General features: G+C 41.3%; 1 protein-coding gene across 1 annotated transcript; it reads right to left on the reverse strand.

Annotated features, from left to right (window-relative positions):
- Positions 1-630: 630 nt before the first annotated feature.
- LOC139559366 (lipid scramblase CLPTM1L) lies at positions 631-9,821 on the reverse strand. The gene is made up of 16 exons (XM_071375333.1): positions 9,240-9,821; positions 9,020-9,114; positions 8,571-8,760; positions 7,952-8,109; positions 6,888-7,084; positions 6,564-6,658; positions 6,089-6,173; positions 5,381-5,484; positions 4,689-4,754; positions 4,530-4,580; positions 4,320-4,402; positions 2,329-2,363; positions 2,115-2,170; positions 1,962-2,006; positions 1,597-1,712; positions 631-1,443 (listed from the first exon to the last, which is right to left on the reverse strand). Exons 1-16 carry the CDS (start codon positions 9,402-9,404, stop codon positions 1,353-1,355), a joined length of 1,632 nt encoding a protein of 543 aa, XP_071231434.1. The 5' UTR covers positions 9,405-9,821; the 3' UTR covers positions 631-1,352.
- Between the last annotated feature and the right edge of the window lie 3,040 nt (positions 9,822-12,861).

Raw genomic sequence — 12,861 nt, forward strand, 5'->3', positions numbered from 1 at the left:
GTAGTGTATGTTATTTATATGTAATTAATACCATTCATGTGTATTGATACACAATCATTATACTAATCAATAGTGTAATTCACACAAATCATGTACATAATGAGAAATTACTGGCAATTTTAATAGGCTCCCGAATGCCGCAGCAGTCTAAGACACTGCATCTCAGTGCTAGAGGCGTTACTACAGACCCTGGTTCAATCCCGGGCTGTATCACAACCGGCCATCATCGGGAGTCCCATAGGGTGGCGCACAATTGGCCCAGCGTCGTCCGGGTTAGGGGAGGGTTTGGCCAGGGTAGGCTGTCGTTGTAAAATAAGAATTTGTTCTTACCGACTTGCCCAGTTAAACAAATAAAATTATCATGACTCCATTATTCATAATATTAAGTACCTATTTATTTTGTTACTCCTATATGCGGAACATTGTTATTTAGATTCTGGGTTAGGACGACATTGTGATATGAATAGAAAAGTATAGAAATGCATCTTTTTGACTTAAAATTATTTAGACAATGAGAGAGAACAATGTGTAATGCTTACATGTGGTGTGTTTCGTTGTTGTTTCGTTCGTTGTTGTTTGGTTACTGTGATGTGTTGTAAATTAAAACAAAAACTCCACCATACAATCAAATATTATCAAACGCTTTAATAACAGTTAACAAAATTTAACATCACACATTTTCGCATTCAAAAGCACATCAATGTTTCCCATATTTGGCACCATCATCTCATGGTCTTCATGTTCTAATACTTTACAAGGTCAAATACAAACATAAAAGCAGAGATCCTCTGAATGATCAAACAGCTTAGAATTCTGGACGCTTTGACCAAGCGTACAAAACGGACTGTTGACATTAGTCAGTGTGTATCCTGTTGACGACAACATGAAACGCCAGGTAGGGTTCAAGGTGTTTTTATGTTGGATGGGGCAAACATGTGCAGGCAGGCAGGGGTGAGTTGGTCCTATCCCATAGACAAACATATATTCACCAATCATGTTACAAATCAATCATGGGTTGGTCCATGCTCCAACTGGTGGAAGCTGTGGCTAATTCAATCAGTGTGGTGCTATTCATCGCATTGCTTAGGAAAGCCCACTCAAGTATTCAATGGTCTGGGTAGGTCCTGTTTAAGGTTGGGTGGGTGGTGACTGGCAAGGATGTGACTACCTGGAAGTGAGGGGCTAGGAGGGCAGTAAGGATAGCTGAACCTTCTCTACTAGGAAAATCCCCCTTGTAACAAATAACACCAATGCGTTTTATTGGCATTGTACCCCATCCCAGCACAACGATGTCTAGGTCCATATTCTTCACATGGCTCTCAGGACCAGCGTGTGTGTGATCAACTATAGTTTTAGTCTTCATGGGCTTTCCCTTTGGGTTTCTCTTCCTCGTCGTAAGACAGTCCATATTCATTCATTCTGGTCTTATCAACAGGATACAGCCTTAGGAGAGAAAAGGAGTGGGAAAAGATTGTTGTAAACAAATTGACAGTCAATCTGAGGATATTCTGTTCTGCATTGGAGGAAGTGTTACAAATGAATAATTTGACAAACTGCAACAGTCAATTTAGAGAAACTGCAGTGCGTGTGCCTTACCATCTCTGGTACAAGTAGACAAGGAAGACTACATCATCCCTGAAGCAGGCTAGCCGGTGGGAGGTTGGCATCGTGATGATGAAGGCAAATATGTCATCGATGAAGGTGTTGAACGCCTGGGGATGGTCAAGATGAGACGTAATAAATATAAACTTCCATCATCGACATCCTTCAGTTTCATTGTCATCCACTTATTATGATGTCTTAGTCTGATAGATTTATGTATGCTTCATTGCAACAATTACTACACATACCGGTAAACATACTATAATTGTCCTTTAATGATTAAACTATTTCCGAGACATCTAACATTTAGTGTAAAACCAGAAAATCTCTCAAATAAATACACTATATTATCCACTCACTTTATACATGAATGCTTTCCAGGGTAGATGTGCCACGGACTTAAACTGTTGAAACAAGAGAATAATCGATTTGGACACCAGCATCTGGCCATTAGCCTCCTGAATAATATAACAGAAGACATGTGCACTAGTACTTAGTATAATGGAACTGACCTTGTAGTTAACAAAGAGTTGAGGTAGCATGAAGAGGAATCCAAAAGCGTACACTCCTGTCAAAAAAGGAACCATCAAAGTCAATAAAGTAAATCTAGATTTCAAAAGTAATATAATAATATTGCGTGTATACATTTTTATGTATGGAAACCCCAGTGGAAAAAGTTAATTAAAGCAAATCATGCTGGCCTCAGGATAAGATCAATGACCTTACCATTCACTAAACTGTTGATGATCCAAGAATACCAACTGTCAAACAGAAAGCAGAGGAGACATTATTACACATTCGAACACACACCGTATAGTAGACCAACATTTAGAGGCTCACATTAGGATTTGGAAATGCAACCCAGGCCCACACGGATTCTTTTTCTGGACCGATTTGTTCGTCAAAATCAATTTGTAGGCCATAAAAAGGGCACTTATTTCAAAATACAGTGCATTTGGAAAGTATTCAGACACCTTCTCTTTTTCCACATTTTGTTACGTTACAGCCTTACTCTACAATACCCCACAATGACAAAGCGAAAACAGTTTTTTTGAAATTTTTGCAAATGTATTCAAAGACGAAAACAGAAATACCTTATTTACATAAGTATTCAGACCCTTTGCTATGAGACTCAACATTGAGCTCAGGTGCATCCTGTTTCCATGTATCATCCTTAAGATGTTTCTACAACTTGATTGGAGTCCACCTGTGGTAAATTCTATTGATTAGACATGATTTGGAAAGGCACACACCAGTCTATATAAGGTCCCACAGTTGACAGTGCATGTCAGAGCAAAAACCAAGCCATGAGGTCGAAGGAATTGTCCGTAGAGCTCCGAGACAGGATTGTGTCGAGGCACAGATCTGGGGAATGGTACCAAAAAATGTCTGCAACATTGAAGGTCCCCAAGAACACAGTGGCCTCCATCATTCTTAAATGGAAGAAGTTTGAAACCATCAAGACTATTCCTAGAGCTGGCCGCCCGGCCAAACTGAGCAATCGGGGGAGAAGGGCCTTGGTCAGGGAGGTGACCAAGAATCCGATGGTCACTCCAGTTCCTCTGTGGAGATGGGAGAACCTTCCAGAAGGACAACCATCTCTGCAGCACTCCACCAACCAAGCCTTTATGGTAGAGTGGCCAGAATGAAGCCCCTCCTCAGTAAAAGGCACATGACAGCCCGCTTGGAGTTTGCCAAAAGGCACCTAAAGACTCTCAGACAATGAGAAACAACATTCTCTGGTCTGATGAAACCAAGATTTAACTCTTTGGCCTGAATGCCAAGTGTCGCGTCTGCAGGAAACCTGGCACCATCCCTACGGTGAAGCATGGTGGTGGCAGCATCATCATGCTGTGGGGATGTTTTTCAGTGGCAGGAAGTGGGAGACCAGTTAGGTTAGAGGGAAAGATGAATGGAGCAAAGTACAGAGAGATCCTTGATGAAAATCTGCTCCAAAGCGCTCAGGACCTCACTGGGGTGAAGGTTCACCTTCCAACAGGACAAAGATCCCAAGCACATAGCCAAGAGGCTTCGGGACAAGTCTCCGAATGTCCTTGAGTGGCCAAGCCAGAGCCCGGACTTAAACATCTCTGGAGAGTCCTGAAAATAGCTTTGTAGTGACGCTCCCCACTCAACCTGACACGAGTTTGAGAGGATCTGCAGAGAAGAATGGGAGAAACTCACCAAATACAGGTGTGCCAAGCTTGTAGGGTCACACCCAAAAAGACTCGAGGCTGTAATTGCTGCCAAAGGTGCTTCAACAAAGTACTGAGTAAAGGGTCTGAATACTTATGTAAATGTGATAGTTTTATATTCTTAATACATTTCCCAAAATGTTGCTTTGTCATTGAGTATTGTGTGTAGATGGATTAAATGTTGTTTTTTTCCATCAATGTTTAGAATAAGGCTGTAACATAACAAAATGTGGAAAAAGTCAAGGGGTCCATTAAAATGTCTACATACTTTCTATCAGGTATCGGATGTTGTATCAGTGTAGCCTGGGGTTGTTTTTCCCCCCAAATAATAATCCCCCCTCCCCCAGAAAATACCTACAGTTGCCCATTACTCTAGTACAGGGTTCCCCAACTGGCCTGCGGGTGGTTTAATTTGACCATCCGCTCACATTTTTTTTAATCGGCCTGCGACTGAATCTAGTTGATGGTCCTTGCTGTGGTAGATCCAACTGTTAATATCCACACAATAAAGTTATAGCCTACCTTTTGTATCTCAAAAAAACTAAGGCATAAACAGCTCCTCCAATACACATTGGGTAGAGTAAATACGAGAGGTACTTCATTGCCTGGGAAGAGAAGAACATTGCAAGGAAAATCAAATTAATGCAATTCATGACAATACTACTGTATACAAATTGAGGAGAAAGGAACAAATATTCTGTTTGGTGTTTTTTTTAAATGGACAAGTCTCACCAGAGTATCATACTCTTCAGTCCTTCTCTCTGATTCGTCAGATTTCCCAAACTGTGGGGAGACAAACACTTGATATGCATGTAGAACTAACATAGAACAAATGGAATCGTAAGCAAATCAACTCCGAAAAACCTATCTTTACAAACAAACCAGACTTACTATGAACGTTGGTTTTACACCCTTCCAGATAATCTGTATCTTAAAGGCTTTCTTCACCTTCCACACCTGTAGAGGGACAGATAAACCAGTCAGGAGTGATTTACTAGTCATGGGAGGACACAGTGTAAAAATCTACAAGGATCTAAACATAGCGGATTAGAGAAACCAGAACATAGAATGAGGGGATTACCAAACCTACAAAGCAGGAAAACATAGATAATCACTGAATAGTGCACTAAGTGCAGCAAACAGAAAAATCTAATCTACTCAATCCGAGAAAGGTCAAAGCCTGGCAAAATCCAATAGGTCAGATATTAGACTAACATGAACAGCAGTAACTTTAAGGAAACACTGTCTGTGTCAAAAATGGCACCCTATTCCCTATGTAGCAGACTACTTGACCAGAGCCCTGAGGTGCATTCCAATAATACAGTATCTCCTTAAGTGTGCACTCGTTCACTACTTCCCACAAATCTAAAAGCATTGGATTGATGGAGGCATCTGCTAGCGGAGTTTCCACCATATTTCTTATACTTGTCATTTCCTTCCAAATAAGTAAAATAGTGAACAAGTGCACACTTTGGGAGGAAGGAGAGCTAATTGGGACATAGCCCTGGTTAAAAGCAGTGCACTACATAGGGAATAGGGTGCCAATTGGGACACAGCCACTGACAGCATGTGTGGAGACGTACCTCAATCAGGGAGCCAATTCCAGCAGGAATGAGGACCAGCAGGCTTGTCTGCTCATCAAACAGGTACATGAAAATCACAATGGTGCTGAAACACCTCCACAGCACTGGAAAAGGACCACAACATAAACAGGTCTAAGAATAGTCCACAATTGGTTATATAGAAATACATATCATCCCACATACAAAGGCATATATGGAATATTAAATTCCACTGAATAGTCACAACGTTGTGAGAGAGAAAGACAAGTTCATATTAGTGACCATATGGATTATAGCTTTAAACAGAAATGTAGCTGTCAGTGTACTGATGTTCCATATGATATGTGTTTGGTTCTATAACTGATTGTAACCAAGACATTTGAATTTAGACACACCCACCAATAGAACTACAGGTATCTCCAGTGAAAGTCTGGATGACAAACCAGGGCACACAGAGAGATAAGACTATCCATCCAAAACAGCCATGGTTAGGCTCAATTCGAGTTGAAGTCAGTTAATTCAAGAAGTGAACTGAAATTCCAATTAAATAATTGAAAAATAATAGCATTTATTTTCAATCATTTATCAATAAACTGAAAAGATGCTATTTATTTTAAACGTGTTTCAATCTTTTACTTCTAAATTCGAATCACTTCCTGAATTGATTAACTTCAAATTGGAATTGATCCCGACCCCGCCTAACAGCATCCTACTGAGAAATCAACCCACCTGCTTTGCTGGACATCCCCACCATGCTTTTCTTCTGCTTCCAGAAGCTGATGTCATTTTTGAAGGCCAGGAAATCAAAGAGGAGCTGCAAAGGATATATGCTTTTAAAATTCAACGTGACACAGGAATAATTTAGGTCAGGGATGGGCAACTGCCCTTTTGTATAATAAAAAAATGTAAACGTTTTTAGGAAATCAGTTAGGGTCTCAACTTCCTGTTGAGAATTAGAATACAGTAGACAAGGTGCAATTTCAAAATGTAGTTGAACATAAGAAGTTTTTCTCTTGGGGCAACAATATTTTGCTTAGGGCCCCCAAAATGCTAGGGCCGGCAAACCGGCATGATGATCTCAGATTTTTTGTGGCCCCCACCCCCATCAAAGTTGTCCGCCCCTGATTTAGGCCTGTGAGTCAGAATCATCCATTAAAGATGATTTTCATATACATGAAGTGACACTGGTAGACTTTAGTCTTACATGAAAAGCAGCTACGAAGAAGGTAAGGGCTAAGAGGTACAGGTTGGTGTCCACGAATATGCCCTTGATTTCATCCGCGTCTTTCTCAGTGAAGCCTGAAATCGCAACAAACAAACCAATTCAATCTCACTGTGAGATTCAAATCAAATCAAAGTTAATTTGTCACGTGCGCCGAATACAACAGGTGTAGACCTTACTGTGAAATGCTTACTTACAGGCTCTAACCAATTGTGCAAAAAAGGTGTTATGATGAGGTTTATTGTAGTTCTTGAACTTTGCATGAAAATGTCCCCCATAGAATTATATTTCCATCTTACTACTCACCAAATTGTTGCAGGGAGTAGACGGCATCTTGCATGTGAATCCAGAAGCGGAGTTTCCCGAGGGAGATGGTGTCATAGGAGATAGTGAGAGGCAGTTCAATGCTGGTGCTGTTGATCTCCATCAAGTCCTTCACTCGGTTGCTCAGCTCATCCACAAACAGCAGTGGGAGGTACACCATCTTTTTTCCATTTTGAAATCTTGAATACAGTACAAAAATCAAGGAAAATCCATCAATGAATTAAGCAATAAGGCACGGGGGGTGTGGTATATGGCCAGTATCCAGGCACTCCGCGGTGCGTCGTGCAAGAGAACAGCCAACAGCTGTGGTATATTGGCCATATACCACAAACACCCGAGGTGCCTTATTGCTATTATAAACTGGTTACTAAAGTAGTTAGAGCAGTAAAAATAAATGTTTTGTCATACCCGTGGTATACAGTCCCATATACCACGGCTGTCAGCCAATCAGCATTCAGGGCTGGAACCACCTGCCTTCTCCCTACAGTTCTCAGCCATTAGCTTCGACCCCGACTGCCTCATGAACTACAATCCCCATGCTGTGTTTTAAATTTAGAAGCGTCAATAATAATCACTTGCGATACGGCTTTTCAAAACATATGGCACTTATCTTTCATCAGCGAGAAAGAATCCTTCAAATAAAAAAAGGTACACTTACTGTAGCAGTTTTGCACAGAAACATACAGCTCCATCTGTCGAAACTACACTTCCCGAGTTACGCTGACACACAGGTGTTGGGAGCATGCTAGATAGCTAATTAGCACAGGTGTTCGATCGCCTCTAGTCTTCCGTCTATTTTCCATAAACAAGAGCAGTATCATGGAGATATGATATGGCCATGTGGAAACACTAACCCTATCAACGTGTGTATCAATTTAACCTTTTTATTTTTTACTATGATTTCTCGCAGATATGAAAGATAAGACACCTTTGTCCAATGACTTTTATGTCTAATGTAATGGAACTGAGAGTCATGATCAAGGGCTAGCTAGCTTGTATCATGAGTTAGTGCTAAGTGCTAAGTGCTGTGCTAAGTGTTTACTTACACTTTCAAGTAGCGGTGCACGTCACTGGGCAGGAAGTCCCTGTCGAAGACAAAGTCTTCTGACACCACATTGAGTGTGAGACGGGAGCGCCAGTGAGACACTGGCCGGTCCACTGCAGAGTCACCTCCAGTAGAAGTCTTCCGTTTCAGCTGCTCTGGCTGCACTGGGCACAATAACAACAACACATGCGAGAAAAAGACAAGGGAAAAACAAAACAACACTAATGAGAAACGCAGAAAAGGGCAATGGTAAAAACAATAAACTCAGCATGACAGCTTGAAAGAAGTACCCCACAGAAACACATTCCAATGTGAAAGATATTCAAATGTACCAGACTGTTATGTAGACAAATATGAAAATAAATATGCTACAAAAGGGACCCTTCAGGATGGTTGATTCCAAGGCAAGCCACTGTCTGTGCGCATGGACATACCCTAACAATAAAGGCTTTACAACAGACACCTACGGGTAACTTGCTTTGGAGCTTTCCATGGATCTTGTACATTCTGTCTGCATCCCAAATAGCAACCTATTTCCTTAGAGTGACCTACTTTTGACCAGAGCCTAGAGTGCACTATTTAGGGAACGCAGCCGTTGTGTGGTGTAATAGTAGTCTGACCTTCGGTGCTTCCTCCCCTGAGATCAGGCTGACCTCCAGTGGTTTGGGTATCATGTAGGTGGTGAGCTGGGTCACCAGGTGCACCTGCCTAGGGTCCTGCCACGGAGACATGCCTGCCTGGTGCACAAACACCATGGCATACAACGTCCCATTCTTACGGGTCTTCTTTGGGAGAGACACATTCACTATCCTTTAGGAAAAGGGATAAATATAGCAGGGAGAGGTACAACTTTGCAGGTTAAAATAGTCTCTATTTTCTGTTTATTCAACATTAATAATTTACTATGAATCTGGGTAGCCGTTTTGGATTACTTGCGTATATGAAGTCCAAGTCATTGTGCAACTACCCAGAGATCACTGTGTCTAACAACGTTTCCATTGGTGATCATCCTGCTTACTACCACTGCCATATATACAGCCATATCCTGTCACTGTAAGAAAAGTTGCACCTTTCAAACTTGGACTCCACATCAAAGTCCTCCTCCTTGTGAATGAGGGTGTGTCCACCATCAGCATTGGGTCGTAAAGCAGTGTAGATACTCAGCTGAGAATGGGAGGAAAAAACCGACAACACAGCAAATGTTCACACACTTAGCAGTTGCAAAAACGGATGGCTTAAGTTACTAAATTTGCATTCCATCTAGCTAGCTTGCAATGATGCATACCAACCTGCAGTCGTGTTTTTCCTGACAAATAAGGTTTGAGGCAGTTCTCGAATTTGGGGTTCTCACAAGGCTTGGTGTAAACGATGCCATACATCACCCAGCAAGTGTGCAAAACATACACAACGAACACCCCGACTATGAGCGTCGTGAAAGAGGTCTTCTGAAACATGCTGCCGATTGAGTATAGTCCTTCAAATATGAAATGTGCAAGGCAGATACCGTAGCGACGCTATCCTCCTCTAAACCAAGGAGCGAGAACTAACGCGAAGCCGAAAGAGAATTTAGCTAAAGAAGATTAACGTCAGTTGATGCATTTCTCATACTGAAACATTTACGTAGCTTGTGGACTGGACATTGTGGTCACAGCTGTCGGCAGGTGCTAGGCTAACCATGGCTAGCTATCGTTTATCACAGTGTACGTCTCCTCATCTCTTTAACCTATCAAATGCAATGTATATTAGTAAATATTTGGTGAAATTTAAAATCCCCGAATTCTGCTCATCAGTTTGTCTCTCGAAATCGCAATATCATGTCTATTTTAGCTAAAAGCGTAGTGTCAGCTAGCTACTTCCGTGATGTATTTCCTGGTTAGACGATTAAGGGAGTATCAAACTGCGGTTGCGCAAATCTGACAATTTGCATACCAACTGAAAATATCTTGGCCACTAGATGTCAACCACGCTCCATGCATTGCAGTCCGCTCTTCATTATAATTTCAGTATTTCAGTCACCTTCTGTCAGTGCCAGGTCAAAATCAACAGAAGAAGCATAATGTGTGTATTTTTCATGTATTGTACAAACAAATTAAAATATGCCGAAAACAATAAACAGAAACCTCTACACGTGAATAAATAAAATATACGTATACTGAACAAAAATACAAATGCAACATGCAACAATTTCAACAATTTTACTGTTTCAGCTCATATAAGGAAATATGTCAATTGAAATGAATGGGTCTATGTATTTCAAATGACTGGGCAAGGGCGCAGCCATGGGTGGGCATAGCCCCACCCACTAGCCCCACCCACAGTAATTTAGAATACGTTTTTCCAGGTGGCTCTTCCCGCAGGTGAAGAAGCTGTATGTAGAGGTCCTGTGCTGGCATTTTTACACGTGGTTTGCGGTTTTGAGGCCGGTTGGACGTACTGCCAAATTCTCTAAAACAACATTTTAGAGTGGTCTTTTATTGTCACCAGCACAAGGTGCACCTGTGTAATGATCATGCTGTTTAATCAGCTTCTTGATATTCCACACCTGTGAATGGATTATTTTGGCAAAGGAGAAATGCTCAGTAACAGGGATGTAAACAAATTTGTGCCCAAAATTTCAAAGAAATAAGCTTTATGTGCGTATGGAACATTTCTGGGATCTTTTATTTAAGCTCATGAAACATGGGACCAACACTTTAAATGTTGCGTTTATATTTTTGTTCAGTATAGTTACTAGGTCTACTCATATAGATAAGTGTTGCTCAGAATTTGTTTCACGCTTTGCAATATGTCGGCCGATGTGCAAAATTGCTCAGTCATTAGACTTACAATGACCAAGAGGTGCCTGTTAGGGAGAAATGTAGCTTATATAGTTGGCTTAATCCCTTGATAAGACATTGAAGAACTACCCAAAAAGTTTTTGTAGACTTACCAAGGGAAGTTGAATATATGGTGCTTCGAAAGAAACTATGATGAATAGAAAGGTGTGGCGAATGGTCAGTTTTAGTCACCTGTCTGGCCTCGAGATCAAACTACCCAGACTTACTCTTTCATCTGTTGTCAGCATCACTGACCTTCTAGAACTTCCATGGTCATTCTCAGACAATCTTTCAGTTCTATCATCAGTGAGCAATAGGGATGGGAGTGGAAACAAGTGCTTCACCCAAAGATTTGATGTGTGTGTGTGTGAGTGTGCTTGAGCGTGTATGTGTGCATGCCTGTGCATTCATGTTTGTATTTGTGTCTGTATGCTTCTGCATGCCCCATAAATGTATGTTTTTGCTTGTTGGTGTGCAAGCAACAGAGCAGTTCCGGAGTAAAAGGGGCACAGTGAAAAGATGGAGGAGAAAAGAGAGAGTTGTAACGGATGAGTGAGGACAGGAAAAGGATAGCAGGGAGGGAATTAAGTCTACATTGTACCCGCTTTATAGATTTTCTGCTTAAAAACACTAATTTGGAGGCCAACAGCGGAAGATGGAGAATTCTTTCCTCAATAAACGAACACCCTCGGTAGGGAATGTACTGCCTTCTTAAAGCCGTTCGCCCTGAAAGGAAAACTTTAACAAGGTGGAGCAAGCAGGCAAGTAGCAGGCAAAGGACATACCATCTTTATTTGCCAGAAGCTCCTCCTATGAGAGATCTGTCAACTAATTATTGCCTTTGAGCTGACAGTAGGCCTACACATATGGATGAAAGGTTGGATCTTCATCACACAGTGCACAATTACAGTAAAGTGCTTACATACATGATTCAGACATTCACATTCAGTGTTGTAACTACTTCAGTGACACCTCTACATAAAGTACATCACATTTTTATAGCACTCAGGAAATACATATTGGTGCGTCATGCGTACGTAATTGCATGTTATCTACTGCAAATACAGCTCTGGAAAAAATTAAGAGACCACTGCAAAATTATCAGTTTTTCTGGTTTTACTATTTATAGGTACAGTTGAAGTCGGTAGTTTACATACACCTTAGCCAAATACATTTAAACTTCGTTTTTCACAATTGCTGACATTTAATCCTAGTACAAATTCCCTGTCTTAGGTCAGTTAGGATCCCCATTTTATTTTAAGAATGTGAAATGTCAGAATAATAGCAGAGAGAATGATTTATTCCAGCTTTTTTTTATTTCATCACATTCCCAGTGGGTCAGAAGTTTACAATCACTCAATTCGTATTTGGTAGCATTGCCTTTAAATTGTTTAACTTGGGTCAAACGTTTCGGGTAGCCTTCCACAAGCTTCACACAATAAGTTGGGTGAATTTTGGCCCATTCCTCCTGACAGAGCTGGTGTAACTGAATCAGGTTTGTAGGCCTCCTAGCTCGCACAAGCTTTTTCAGTTCTGCCCACAAATGTTCTATAGGATTGAGGTCAGGTCTTTGTGATGGCCACTCCAATACCTTGACTTTGTTGTCCTTAAGCCATTTTGCCACAACTTTGGAAGTATGCTTGGGGTCATTGTCCATTTGGAAGACCCATTTGTGACCAAGCTTTAACTTCCTGACGGATGTCTTGAGATGTTGCTTCAATATACCTACATAATTTCCCTCCCTCATGATGCCATCTATTTTGTGAAGTGCACCAGTCCCTCCTGCAGCAAAGCACCCCCACAACACGATGCTGCCACCCCCGTGCTTCGCGGTTGGGATGGTGTTCTTCTGCTTGCAAGCCTCCCCCTTTTTCCTCCAAACATAACGATGGTCATTATGGCCAAACAGTCCTATTTTTGTTTTATCAGACCAGAGGACCTTTCTCCAAAAAGTACGATCTTTGTCCCCATGTGCAGTTGTAAACCGTAGTCTGTCTTTTTTATGGCGTTTTTTTTAGCAGTGGCTTCTTCCTTGCTGAGAGCCCTTTCAGGTTATGTCGATATAGGACTCGTTTTACTGTGGATATAGATACTT

This window comes from Salvelinus alpinus, chromosome 29 (genome assembly GCF_045679555.1).
Source record: "Salvelinus alpinus chromosome 29, SLU_Salpinus.1, whole genome shotgun sequence".
Lineage (NCBI taxonomy): Eukaryota > Metazoa > Chordata > Actinopteri > Salmoniformes > Salmonidae > Salvelinus > Salvelinus alpinus.